Here is a 12,999-nt window from a genome sequence, read left to right as displayed (position 1 = left end):
GCTGTAGACGCCAATCAGCCAGGTGCCACTGCATCCTATGCGATAACGTGGACGACGGCGTTGAGAAACTGGGAAACTAGGAAACTTTCTTAGAATTGCGTGTCAAGGTGAAGATAGCTTATACAGTCCGGCGCAGCCTTCATGTTCATTGCGACGCGTCTTATCATCCGTAGGAAATCAGCTGTCATATCGTGTACTTAAGCGAAGGTACTGCTGTAACCGTCACACAATCAGGCTTCATGTCCATGCGCAATGCGATCCCTGCGAAGTCCTAGACTAGTCTAGATATTATTAGTGACAACTCAGCCAATGTCCTCCAACGCCACCAAGTCGACTTCTCTGCTTAATTGTTACTATGTAATACAACGAACATATCACGCTCAGGAGAAAATGCATACATGTGGCTGGTGAACAAGCCGAGACAATGATGTCAAGACCCAAGTGAGGGCAGGATCCTGATTCCTACTTTCCCTGTCTTGCAATTTCGGGCCAATTCCAGATAAGAAGAGGGGTCAGATCTCTCTACGTTGCCAGGTACTAGCCACCAACAAGGCATCCGTCAGATGTGCAAGCTTGTAACTGTGCTGCTGTCTCAACCCGTCGCCCTGCAATTCATTCTCTTCTTTTTCCTGGCCTCTGCGCTCATCATGGCGTGGTTCGACTCGTTTCGAGACGTTGATGCGACGACACAGCCATCGGGAATGGCAGCCATGGCCCATTTGATGAGAAGCGGAAACAAAAGTGGCACTGCCAATGCTTTGGAGCTTGGCGGACCTGCGGGCCGGCATAACGCACTCTGCATTCGTGACCGGTCGGCTGGAGCCTGGCTCTCGCAAGTCGCGACTCGCAAAGTCGCAACCACGCGGCGGCTTCCTGATCATCAAGCACGTGATACATACGGAGATCACAGTTGGAAACCAGCAATAAGCATAATCATTACTTGAAACTCGGCACAGACCAAAGATCGATACCTTCAAGCACACCTCGAACACTGCCATGTCCTCATTCCACGCCACCCTTCGCAACATGGACGCACCAATCTTCCGCCATCAAACAAAGGCTTGCCTTTGTGAATGAGCACCGCTCACGGCGCTGATTGCTCGATCTTGATGAGGACTTTTGCAAAGTGCCTCTTCTCCTTCAGCCGGCAGTATGCATCCTTGGCATCTGCAAGGTCGAACACGACATCATCGACAGCCGGCTGGATCTTCTTTTCATCAATGAAGCGGTTGAGGTCCTGAAACTGACGTCTCGTGCCGGCGATAAAGCCTCGCACGATGCACGTGTGAGGCAACGCCAGGACCATGGGCACCGTCTCGGCGGACGCTGCCCCAACGGCGCCTATCAGGGATATGACACCCTCCGCGCGCACAGCTTTCAGCGAGTGCGTCAAGGTCTCGTTGCCTCCGACATCTAGAATGTGATCGAACCCCCGCCCGTTCGGGGTCAGCTCACGTGCCTTTTGGCCCCAGATCTCGGCATAGGTGCGGTAGTTGATCACAGCGACGGCGCCCAGGGCCTTCAGTCGGGATGCCCTCTCCTCCGTTGACGTGGTTGCCACGACATTGGCGCCGAACGCGACGGCGATCTGTGCCGCCGCCACGCTCACGCCACCTGTCCCCTGGATCAAAACCCACGACTCGGGTGTGAGCTTGCGGCTTTCGAGGCCAAAGTATGCGTTCCACGCCGTGACCCAGGTGGTGGTCAGGGTCGAAGCCGCAAGAAAGTCCAGCGTCTTGGGGGCATGGACCACCGCGTTGTGGTGAAAGACACCATGCGTTCGCAAAGTACCGTCTGCGCCTTGGCCCATTGCCACAATAGCCTCAGCGAACGTGAACACCTTATCGTCGCCATCCCTGTCCACATCCGCATCGTTGTGGGTGACGACTCGATCGCCCACTTGGAAGTTGACCACATCGGAACCGACTGCCTTGATGATTCCCGCGCCGTCGCAGCCAGGGACGACCGGAGGCTTGATGGGGCCGTTGACGCCCTGGAGATATCAGTCAGATGCCACTGCATTAGGCGGTCTTTGGCACATACGATAGGTCCGGCAATGACCAGCTCCCGGTAGTTCAGGCTAGCAGCACGTAGCTCCACGAGCACCTCCTTTGGCCCGAGGTCTGCAGCAGTAGGAATCGGGATGTTTTGCTGAAACTCAAGTGCGGTCTCGAAGCCGTCTTGATTTGCGAGGATCCACTGAGAAGCCATGTTCAAGGATTACAAGGTGCTGTAAATAAGCGTTGTTGCAAGCTGATGATTGTGTAGATGTCACCATGCATCAACAACCGGAACGGACAACTCCTTTATGTACATTCTTCTCGTGGGAAGCATCATGGCGAGGTGCAATGTCGTGTTGGCGGCCGCCTGATCAAGTCTCTACAATCGGCTTGCCCATTGTCGTCTGGCAAGATTACACAATCATGTACATGAAGGAATCTCAATCTGAATATACAAGAATGGCTAGTCGATGTATTGATACGTATGTAGACTGCATAAGCAGCAGCTTGGCATGCAGCTCGACGGCGCGTCCCACCGAAAGTTGATTTTCCTATTCGAGTATGACGCTCCTCGCTGATCCCGATAGTGAACTCCATCGCTTACATACACTTCGCCCTCCCACTGCCGTGGGCTTTGAGTGGCCGAGAAACTCATTATCCAAAAGCAGTCACTCAGAATGGCTCCGGAAGGGTTTGTCTTCCTCAACACGACAGGGGCGCCAAGTCTGTCGAAACGGGCGGCCAAGCGAGTGAGGGGCCATGTCACAAAGACGAACTTTGCGAATCGAAGGCAACGCAAGGCCGAAGCAGATGCTGACAAACGTGACAAATCAACACGCGAGGCGCAGAAGCTGAACTCGCCATGCTCACTCAGAACCCAGCTGTCAAGTAGCAGTCTGGCGATGGCGCTGTCCATCGCGACATCCAGGGCTGACAAGCAGCACGCCGCCGAACTGCGTGGGTGCTGTCCCATGTGGATGTCCCTGTCCATCGGTGAGCTAATCGAGTTGTCCAGTCAACGAATTTTGGTCCGTCATATTCCTTCACGATAGGGTTCTGCCAGGGGGCGAGAACGACCAGCTATGGCTGGACACGATGGCATCGGAGCCAGCCTTTGTCGAGGCCACCATGGCCGCAGCCGTTCGGTATTGGTCACCCGACTTGGCGTGTAAGTTGAGGTCAGAGATGCATTTACATAAAGCAACAGCCATGGTGATCAGTCGGGTCTCGTCCGATGACACCTATTCTGATGGATTCTTTGGCGCTGTGCTGACCATGGCCCTGGGCGAGCGCATGGTGCGAAACGACGCAGCATGGGAGATCCACATGAATGGCCTCGTACAGACGATCAAAGCGCGGCAGGCTCGTGGGATGGCCAGCTTACCGGCCTTGTTCACGGATCTCATGATTCTGTAGGCCACACCTAGACCGGACTTTGCATGCAAAACTGTGGGCAGCTAATCCTGGAGCAGCGACACCGTCAACGATGTCATCGGCTTCCCCCGAGTATACCACCCCAAACTCGTTGAACTCCTCGAGGACCATGCCGACGGGATCATCACCACTACGTCGGCATTGGCGTACCGCGTGGTGCTGCTCCGGGGAATGGTCCACTTGCACCGGCAGAACGGCTATAGACGGGACGAGGTCGAAGCGATAGCAGAGGTCTCTGAGATTATCCAACAGCGCACCCTTGTACTGGAAGCACACAGCAATCCGTACGTGAGATGCACTACCAAGGCCAATCGGTTACTATCCACCTTATCGTGGCCTCTTGAGGTGGATGAGAGCGCATGTGCCTCGCTGGCAGATGAGCTGAAGGCAGAGATGGAGAGTCTGCCCGGCAGATCATGCCTTTACATGGATTTGACTTCATGCCAGATCATTGTGGGAGCTATTGCGTCGGCGCCAGGTTCGGCTTCAAGAGCTTGGTTTATAGACAAGTTGAGTCGTGGTGTGCGAGGGATGCAGCGGAGAGGATGGAACAACGCGTATGAGCTGTTGGAGACGGCGTTGGGGAATGACGAGGATCTGCTTGAGCGATTTGCAACTTTGTGGGCAGAGATTTAATGGCTTTATTTTTCTAGCACGAAAACGGTATAATAAGACATGAAAATGGTCGTCATATCAATAAGTAATCACCAGCAGCAGCGTCCAAGTACCTTGGGGTCCCGGGTAGCCAACCATTATCAAAAGACCGACATGGACCGGCTTCGGGGTTAATAGGCGGGCAATTCCAACGCCGACTCGGGCCGTGTCGTCATGGACCGGAAGTTCTCACGCGACCTGGACCTGGACCTGAACCCTTACTAATGAATCAATTTTAGCTTTGCCTCTAGACCACTCCCTCAACCACCACCATCCCTTTCCCGCTTATGACGAAGAAGCCCAACGGCAGCCAGACATGTTCCGCCAGAACATCTTAGGTGCCTCGCGAGGCCTCGCGCGCGCCATCCCTCGGCGGTGTCGCGCGCAACCCAGCCCCATCACCATCATCCCACGGCGATTCCAATCCGGCGGTCCCTTCCAGCCCCTCCGACCACCGTCGCCCAGTGAGCTGGGCGCCCCCAAGGCAGCGAAAGAGTACAAGAAGGGGCGGCGATGGGGGCGGAGACTGGTCCTCCTGGCCGCAGTCGGCGGCCTGGTCTACGTTGTGGACGGGCAGCTCTTCTCCTTTGGGCTGCTGCGCTCCGCGCGGACATTCTCGACGGGCCTGATCGTGGCGCTCGACTACAAGATGAACTTTCGGCCCAACCCCTGGGTCGGCGGCGACATCCAGGACCTGCACGCGCGAAGCGCCCGGCGCGTCTTCCACCTCCTGCAGGACAACGGCGGCCTCTACCTCAAGGTCGGCCAGGCGATTGCGATGCAGAGCGCGGTGCTGCCCCCGGAGTTCCAGAAGATGTTTGCGCAAATGTTTGACGATGCGCCGCAGGACGATTGGAAGGATGTAGAGGCGGTCATCCGAGAGGACTTTGGCAAGAGTGTCGAGGAGGTCTTTGGCGTCAGCTTCACCGGCAAGGAGGGATACGGCGTGATGGAGCGCAAGGCCAAGGCCAGCGCCAGCGTCGCGCAGGTGCACTGGGCGAAACTCACGGACGGCCGAGAGATTGCGATCAAGGTGCAGAAGCGTGAGATTAGCAAGCAAAGATCGATGGATCTTTGGTCTTTCAAGTAAGTTGTGACTCGGCTGTCCTCTGGTTGGAAGTGTGCTTACATGCGTCTAGGACTGTGACGTGGATCTACTCCAAGTGGTTTGACATTCCTTACTACAAGCTTGTTCCCTTTATCATCGAGCGTCTAGAGCTAGAGATGGACTTTGAGAACGAGGCACAGAACTCGGAGACGATGCGCGTGTTGATTCAGCAAGAGAAAAAGCTCAAGGGCCGGGTGTACATTCCGACCGTCTACCCCGAGCTCACCTCGAAGAGAGTCTTGACGACGGAGTGGATAGAAGGTGTCAGGCTGTGGGATAAGCAGACCATGACCTCAAGGTGGCTAGGAGGGTATGGAAAGGGGTCACCAGGCGCTGGCGAGCCGCTTCCACCCGCTGATATGGATGCCCTGCGGAGGGAAGCGCGCACAAAGGCGTTCAACGAGAGCCTCAAGCCCAACCGTGACAGCTGGAAGGGACCGCGCGGCAAAGGTGGTCTCGGGGTCTCGACCAAGGAGGTCATGACGACCATGGTCGACCTCTTCTCGGCGCAGATCTACAAGTGGGGTGTGGTACACTGCGACCCCCATCCAGGCAACATCTTCATCCGACGCCTCCCCAGCGGCAAGGCAGAGCTGGTACTAATCGACCACGGCCTGTATGTCTATCTGACGGACGAATTCCGCCATCAGTACAGCGTTCTCTGGAAGGCGCTCATGACGTTTGACAACAAGACGATTGCCGACGTGACGGAGAAATGGGGCATCAAATCGCCCGACCTGTTCTCCACGGCCACTCTCCTACGCCCGTATGAGGGAGGCGAGAAGATTGACGCCGGCATGGAGAACATGACACCCTCGGAACGGTCCTACGCCATCCAGCAGAAGATGAAGCAGGGTGTCCGGGACATGCTGGCGGACGAGGACAAGTGGCCCAAGGAACTCCTCTTCCTGGGACGCAACATGCGCATCGTCCAAGGCAACAACCAGTACATGGGCTCGCCCGTGAACCGGCTGAAGATGATGGGGGAGTGGGCGAGCTCGAGTCTCTACCAGGACCCCAAGCTGTCCTGGGATCACCGTCTCAGCAATGCCTTTCGACACTTGATCTTCAAGGTGGTCATGACGGCGTCCGACGTCGCTTTTTACTTCTACATGGCCAGGTCGTGGCTCGGTCTTGGCAGCAACATGGAAGACGCGATGGAGCAGCGCATGCGGGAGATGGCATCCGAGTACGGCGTTGAATTGCAAGGCGATGTCTTTGAGGGATGATTAGACTGTAGAGAGAGGGAATCCGCGCATACATCTCCTCAGGCTTTTTTCTTTTTTTTTTTTTTTTTTTTTTTCAGCTGGGCGTTTGGGGCATTGGGTCCCTGGCAGGGGCTGTAGATAGCATACTGTATCTAGACATATTATATCCACTCTGAGTCTCTGGCAGTCTTCGACAAGGCGCTTTGGTCTTCTTCTCTACTGTAGTCTGGTATAATTGCATATATCATAGCCCAGAGCACTTATGATATAACCAGTCACATATCATTGGCCGACCATCGAAGAAGAATAGTGTGTGCTACGAGCCTCCGGCAAAGGCCACCACCACGCGGACGGCTAGTGTTTCAGCATCTCATCATTAACGAGGTGCGAGGCCCCTCTTCGGCATATGGACTTTATGGACCACGCGAGGTGTCAATATTGTCAAAGAGCAATACCCCGAGTGCAGATTGATTCGACGGGTGTAGACGCGCCCGGGTGGGCCCAATCTGCAATGTAAAGGGGCATCAGATTCCAGCTGCAGACGCCAGGGGGGCATGATTGGCGGGCGGATGTGTTTCATGTTGGCGGCCAGCTTGTGTCGCTTGTGGACGCTATAGCGGCTATGCTATAATAACACAGGTGCCCAGCTCGTCGTAGGCACATTTGTTTGAGCAGCACTTGAAATGTTTCTTGGTCACTTGAAACAAATTTGCCTGCGGAGCATGCGCCAACCCGATGGCAGGCAAGAAGATGTCCGATGCCGATTTCGTGCCCAACACGACGTTGCACAAGTAATTACACCGCGGGAGGCTGCAGTGAGCCTACGTCGGTCCAGTGCTTGGGTACGTATCTCAAATCGACAGAATTCACCGGGCACCTGGTTCTCTGAAGCGCATGGCACCAGATCGCTGGAGATTGTTAGTGTTGCCGACTTTATCAATAGACAAGATGAGATAAAATTAAAGCCTAGGATAGAGGGTCGAATCGTGTAAGATTGGTTCTGTACTTGGAAGCCATAGAGATCGCCCGAGTCATTCCCCAGACGCTACCGCGCAACTAGTGAGACAGGTTTGACGCTGTGTCTGTCTGAGACAGCCACGCGGTTGCGCTCTGTAGCAATCCACAGCGCACTCCTTGGACGGCACTTGTAAACTGGGACTGTGGATTGCAATCGCGGACCTCAACTAGTTCCCATATGTCTTCCAGCGACGACGAAACCACTGGAGCTTCAACAGGTTATCAGGTTAATGTTGACAGTGGAAAGCTTGGTTGGACCCTGCAGCCTGTCGCCCATGCGAGCGACGCCAGAAACAGCTAGGCCCCGGCCTGTCGTGGCCCCCCGCTGGGCCGGGTTTGGACTGGCGCCGGAGCCATTGGAGACTGGAAGTGGAAGCTGGTCTGGGGCCGTTTTTATTGTTGCCCAGGCCCAGGAGGCGCTGATCCTCTGCCTTACCTCCCGTCGTGGACATTTCGACAGCCAACTAACTCACCGTGTCCCTCTCCGTCGAGTCCAGTCCTTCTCTTCATTCGTCCTGTCCAACAGCTGGCTGACGTCTCCTTTGCATACGGGGCTCTGTCGCTTGTGCGATTGACGACCTCTTTCCTTCTTCACATTACTCGTTCATTGTCGCTCGCTACCTCTTGCTCAGGTCTCCTCCGCGCAAGCAATAGGGGCTACTTACCAATTCCACGTCACCGCGACTGCGACTCCAGGACGAACGCGACCCAGGCCAGCGCGCGATATCTGCGCTTGACAATTGCGCCTCCCCTCGTTCAGAGCCTCAGCAGAGAACAAACCAGCGCCTACACGTTTTCTCCACGACCGACGGCCAGCCCTCGGCTACCTTACCATTTCACGACAAGAACAAATGAGCGAGTCCCAAGAACCTCGTCGATCTAGTTTCGGAATGTTGCTCAAACGCAGCAAGAGCGGCGAGTTTGGCAGCAAGGGCAGGAAGGCTCAGGCCCTTAGAGAGGCTGAGCTCGAGAGGCAGCGCGCCGCTGCTTCTCGCATTCCCCCCAAGCTGCCCGAGTTCGCCAACCACACTGAGCAACTCTCAAAATCCTTCGGCTCAGAGCTGCGTCCCGAATCTTCCAACGATCACTCGACCCATGCGCAAGCCGTGGCCGCGGCGGTCCCAATCCCACCCATCCCAGCCAACGCCTTCGACCCCTATGCTCGTACGGAGAGCATGGCCCATCGTGGCCGATACAGCTACGCGAGCAGCGCAGTCAGCACCATCAACAGCCCCAGACGGGTCCGACGCAGGAAGGACCCCACGCCTTTCAAGTATGTCACATTTCCCAACCTGTCGCACACGACTGACTGACGCCCTGCAGCGTCCTGATTCTTGGCACTCGTGACTCGGGCAAGACGTCTTTCCTTGAGTTTCTGAAGACAGCTCTGGCCTTACCCGCCAAGAAGCGAACACACAAGGCAGAGGAGGATGATTTCAAAATGCCAGCCCCCAGCTCTGGTAACTTCATCCCTCACTTTTTGGAAACTGAAATGGACGGAGAACGGATTGGTCTGACTCTGTGGGACTCGGAGGGCCTGGAGAAGAACGTCGTCGATTTGCAGCTCCGAGAGCTCAACTCGTTCCTCGAGAGCAAGTTCGAAGAGACCTTTGCCGAGGAGATGAAGGTTGTGCGGTCCCCAGGCATCCAAGACACCCATATCCATGCAGCCTTCCTCGTTCTGGACCCCAGCAGGTTGGACAGAAATGTCGCCGCCAGTCGAAGTCTCGCCGGTCTCACAAACGGCCATGCGCCACACATGCGCGTCGTCGGCTGCCTCGATGAGGACCTGGACATGCAGCTATTGCGTCTGCTTCAGGGCAAAACAACGGTCATTCCGGTCATTTCAAAAGCAGACACTGTGGCGACAAAGCATATGAACGTGCTGAAGAAGGCTGTATGGGAGACCTTCAAGCAATGCAACCTGGACCCACTTGAGTCTCTTGGATTAGACGAGGACACTGATAGTGTGACTTCGAGTCGCATTGCGGAGGAGGATGAAGACGATGTCAGTAACGAGAGCAATCAGGCGCCAAAGTCCTCACCCCCTTCGTCGCCCAACTCCAAGCGACAGTCAACCCAGTCTATCCGCCGCCACAAGGCAAACGAGGACTCGAAAGTGGACGAGACTCCTTTCCTGCCACTCTCGATTATCAGTCCTGATCTGTACGAGCCTAGTGTCGTCGGCCGACAATTTCCCTGGGGTTTCGCGGACCCGTACAACGAGGACCATTGTGACTTTACTCGCCTCAAGGAGGCCGTCTTCAGCGAGTGGCGTTCCGAGCTCCGTGAAGCCAGCAGGGAGCAGTGGTATGAGGGCTGGAGGACGAGTCGCCTCAAGCTGAATCAGCTACCCCATCGCCGACGCTGAGCCAGGCATGCAGCACTGTCGACCTGTTGATACGGCCACTTTGAGACGTTCCTTCGGTACCTGTTGCCGCGACTTGGACCCCCCCCCTTTTTTCTGGCGTGCACTGCGCGTCTTACTTTTTTTACAGCTATGATCAGCTCGCGGCATACCCCCTTTTTCATGAAGTTCTTGCATTTTCTTTTCCAAAAATGGCCGGCTCGGCTTGGCGTCCGGCTTTCGCAAACGTCGTGGCGCACCACTGCTCACGCTCTCACTTCAGCCCGGCGTGCCTTGACTTCAGTCAAAACTCAAGCTTGCCTAGAGGCCACGGACCCCCTCGCGGGGTCCGGCGAGTATCTGGACATTCTTTGCATCACACAATCCTTTCCAAATTTTCTCTTCTTTACTACGTTTGGCGAGGCGAGTCCCGAATTCTTTACATCAACTGCCACGGGGAAATCTGGCAGGGTCCAGGAGTATGCGGCCAAGATCCGTGTTCAATGTGGCATTTACATTTGTCCAGCGGGCCAAGACATTTGATACCCATATGGGGAACATACCTTTTTCCAGCTGTAGAGTAGTGCAGAATGGGATGTTTGACCAAAAGAAAATATACTCAATCATTTCCGGCAGCCGTTTGAACATCGCAATTGCGGTGTTGCATTTGCAGCCACTTGACTATTACCTAAATACTACTAACAAAGAAAACAATCCTCCCTATACACAATCTCTTCCCGTTCGCAAAGTTCCAGCTATTCAAATTGTCCAAAATTACCTACCTACGACCACCCAATCGTTCTCCGCACGCGCGCGAGCATCAGACTGCTGCAAGATCCGTGTCGATGGGGTTACCGTCCCCATCAACATCCACCTCCCGGCGATATGGATTTTTGCCCTCACTCACGATCTTATCGACATCCCTCTGCCTCAAGGCAACCTGATCAAATCCGGGTGGCAGGGGCGTATCCGCCAAGAGATACTCGACCTTCAAGTTGCGGGCCTTGTCACGATAGGCCTGCTGATTCCGGGGGTGCTGGAATTTATCCTGGTCTCTCTGCTCTATGGTCGCCCACCCAGCCTGTCGTGTCGCCACCAGCCTGACGAGGGTGGCCGTGTCTTCTTCGCTCCACGGAGTACGCTGGCGAAAGAGCGCGGATGCGGAACTGGAGGGGAATGACCGTGGTGGTGCTGGTGGTGGTGGGCGCTGGGAGGGCAGAGGCGGAGGAGGCATTGACGACGATACCACAGGGGCCGACCTCAGCTGGGTCTTGACGATGGCGGATCGATCCGGATCTGGTTGACGGCTATCCGTCTCGAACGGATTCTCGTCGTCATCGTCCACTACACTTGCTGGGGGCCGCCCGATAATGTCCACGTCCGTTAGGACATCCACAGCGCGTCTGGGAGAAGGGCCACTGTCTCCTGCTGTTCGAACTGGAGATGAAAGGATGTTCGAAGTCTGGGCTTGCGTGTCGAATAACGTCGGTCTGTTGCAGGTAGTTCGTCAGCCCACCGTTGTAGTAAAGCAGGTCGCATTGTAAATCACCTACCGTTCATCACCCACATCGCGCCATTGGCGGAGCGAGACTGTTATTTCCGACTGCGAATCAAGTTTCTCAGCTTCATCTAGGATGCGGTCCTCTGTTGGTCGACTTTGCAATCTGGATAGGTCGTATGTATCGAGTACCCATTTGCGGATCTCCGGGATGAGCTTGTTCTTGTCGTATTTGGCCCTCAAAGCCTCTGCGCGGTCCTGATTGGTGTTGTCCGCCTCCTCTACTGTAGAAATGATATCCGCAATCCTGGGGCTCACCAGCTTCATTATCGTGTCGGTCGTATCCCCGTACTTAGAGGACAGGTCTTTGAGACGGCTGCCTGTGAGCCGGCTGGCGTAGTTGTCCTGGGTCAGGGGAGTGGCATCCTCCTCTACATCGAAGAAGAACTCGGCGATGAGCTGTATAACATTGTCGTTGGGCCTGTTGGCCAATTCTTCCACGACGAGCATTGTGCGGATGTTGAGGTGCAGCAGAGTATTCTCCCTCTCGAGGTCCCCAAAGGGTTGGAATAGGCTCGCAAAGAAGTCGTCGACTTGAGCGAGATAAAAGTTGATGTACGGATGGTCCTCCTCTGGCTCTGCGCTTAGTACTTCGTACTGGATCGTGTGGAGCAGATCAAGTGTGGACGCGAGATTGGCCCTGGCCAGTTCCGCAGCAACAGTGCTCGGGTTCAGACCCAGGTCCCCGACCTTGTCGATGTTAACGAAGGACGACAGGCGACCGCAGAACTGCTCCCGAACAATGCCAAATAGCTTTCGCCTCAGCGCAATAGTCTTGGGCTGGCCGTCATTGTCGGAGCTGCGAAGTACCTCCACCAACTTGTGACACTGGATCGCGAGCTCCTCAAGCGCCACTTGCTTGCTCTCTTTGTCGGACTCGTTGGACTCTTGCGTGTCGCCTGTCTCCTCGTCGCCAAGTCCGTCTTCCGTGTCGACAGCGGGCGATGACTGTTGCTCGTCGTCGACAAACAAACCTTCCTCGTCTTGCCGAGCGGTGTTCACTTGGATCTCGGACTCGTCCCCTGAAACCTGCGTGACAAATGCCTCTGCCGGATCGGCGAGTGTTGTCTGCGTTGGCTCAGGGGTGGAATTATCAGCCTCAGAGGTCGCTGGAGCAAAGGTCGAGAAGGGGTTCGAAGCGCGTGGTGCGTTGCGGCGATGCTCGAGGTAGGTCATGGTGACATTGCTGTCCCCGTCGTCCTCGGGCTGGACTGAAGGCTGAGTTTTGGTGCGCTTTTGTTGATTGACATAGACGTTCTTCTGCGCCGCCGCCCTGCGCTTCCGAGGTTGATCTGACATTGTCAGGTTTGACGAGTTTATGTCGAGGCTTGTCCCAACGGACGCGACATCTCCTGACTTAGGTTCCGTCAAATCTCAGCGTGACCACTGCCCCACATATCCATGATAAGAAGGCCTCTGCTCTCTAACAGATTCACACTAAGCAAGACTGGATTTCAGATACTGCTGCATGTCGCGACAAATACTGCCTACGGGGGTGGGGGAGAGGGTGCTGGGGTCTGTTTTTGCACAAATAAACAACGCACCACAGAGCTCAGGAAAAAGGCCACGTAAATGATCAATTTCCCGCAAAGGTAGTCCCAATTCATTTGTCGCGAGCAAAGTCTGAGGTTTTACGGCAATCTGGGCGAGTCAGCGAGGTCTACCCCTAACCC

General features: G+C 55.4%; 5 protein-coding genes across 5 annotated transcripts; 3 read left to right on the top strand and 2 right to left on the bottom strand.

Moving 5' to 3' along the window:
* Positions 1-1,014: 1,014 nt before the first annotated feature.
* Positions 1,015-2,337, bottom strand: F5Z01DRAFT_215353 (uncharacterized protein). The gene is made up of 2 exons (XM_046258168.1): positions 2,044-2,337; positions 1,015-1,993 (listed from the first exon to the last, which is right to left on the bottom strand). The coding sequence occupies exons 1-2, from the start codon at positions 2,209-2,211 to the stop codon at positions 1,085-1,087; spliced, it is 1,077 nt and encodes a 358-aa protein (XP_046122640.1). The 5' UTR covers positions 2,212-2,337; the 3' UTR covers positions 1,015-1,084.
* Positions 2,338-2,532: 195 nt separating this feature from the next.
* F5Z01DRAFT_215342 (uncharacterized protein) lies at positions 2,533-4,237 on the top strand. Its single transcript, XM_046258167.1, has 4 exons — positions 2,533-2,541; positions 2,588-2,957; positions 3,016-3,412; positions 3,473-4,237. Exons 2-4 carry the CDS (start codon positions 2,678-2,680, stop codon positions 4,068-4,070), a joined length of 1,275 nt encoding a protein of 424 aa, XP_046122639.1. The 5' UTR covers positions 2,533-2,541; positions 2,588-2,677; the 3' UTR covers positions 4,071-4,237.
* A 167-nt stretch (positions 4,238-4,404) lies between these two features.
* Positions 4,405-6,773, top strand: F5Z01DRAFT_690140 (ABC1 family-domain-containing protein; the record flags this gene model as incomplete). The annotated part of the gene is made up of 2 exons (XM_046266105.1): positions 4,405-5,174; positions 5,228-6,773. The coding sequence occupies 2 exons, from the start codon at positions 4,405-4,407 to the stop codon at positions 6,423-6,425; spliced, it is 1,968 nt and encodes a 655-aa protein (XP_046122638.1). The 3' UTR covers positions 6,426-6,773.
* Positions 6,774-8,134: 1,361 nt separating this feature from the next.
* F5Z01DRAFT_215293 (uncharacterized protein) lies at positions 8,135-10,021 on the top strand. The gene is made up of 2 exons (XM_046258166.1): positions 8,135-8,694; positions 8,745-10,021. The coding sequence occupies exons 1-2, from the start codon at positions 8,273-8,275 to the stop codon at positions 9,790-9,792; spliced, it is 1,470 nt and encodes a 489-aa protein (XP_046122637.1). The 5' UTR covers positions 8,135-8,272; the 3' UTR covers positions 9,793-10,021.
* A 383-nt stretch (positions 10,022-10,404) lies between these two features.
* F5Z01DRAFT_643977 (uncharacterized protein) lies at positions 10,405-12,667 on the bottom strand. The gene is made up of 2 exons (XM_046262756.1): positions 11,322-12,667; positions 10,405-11,258 (listed from the first exon to the last, which is right to left on the bottom strand). Exons 1-2 carry the CDS (start codon positions 12,623-12,625, stop codon positions 10,589-10,591), a joined length of 1,974 nt encoding a protein of 657 aa, XP_046122636.1. The 5' UTR covers positions 12,626-12,667; the 3' UTR covers positions 10,405-10,588.
* Between the last annotated feature and the right edge of the window lie 332 nt (positions 12,668-12,999).

The sequence above is a fragment of the Emericellopsis atlantica genome, assembly GCF_019669845.1.
Source record: "Emericellopsis atlantica unplaced genomic scaffold F5Z01scaffold_2, whole genome shotgun sequence".
Taxonomy (NCBI): domain Eukaryota; kingdom Fungi; phylum Ascomycota; class Sordariomycetes; order Hypocreales; family Bionectriaceae; genus Emericellopsis; species Emericellopsis atlantica.
The sequence above is the reverse complement of the archived record's forward strand: the minus strand, read 5'-3'. Positions and strand labels throughout refer to the sequence as shown.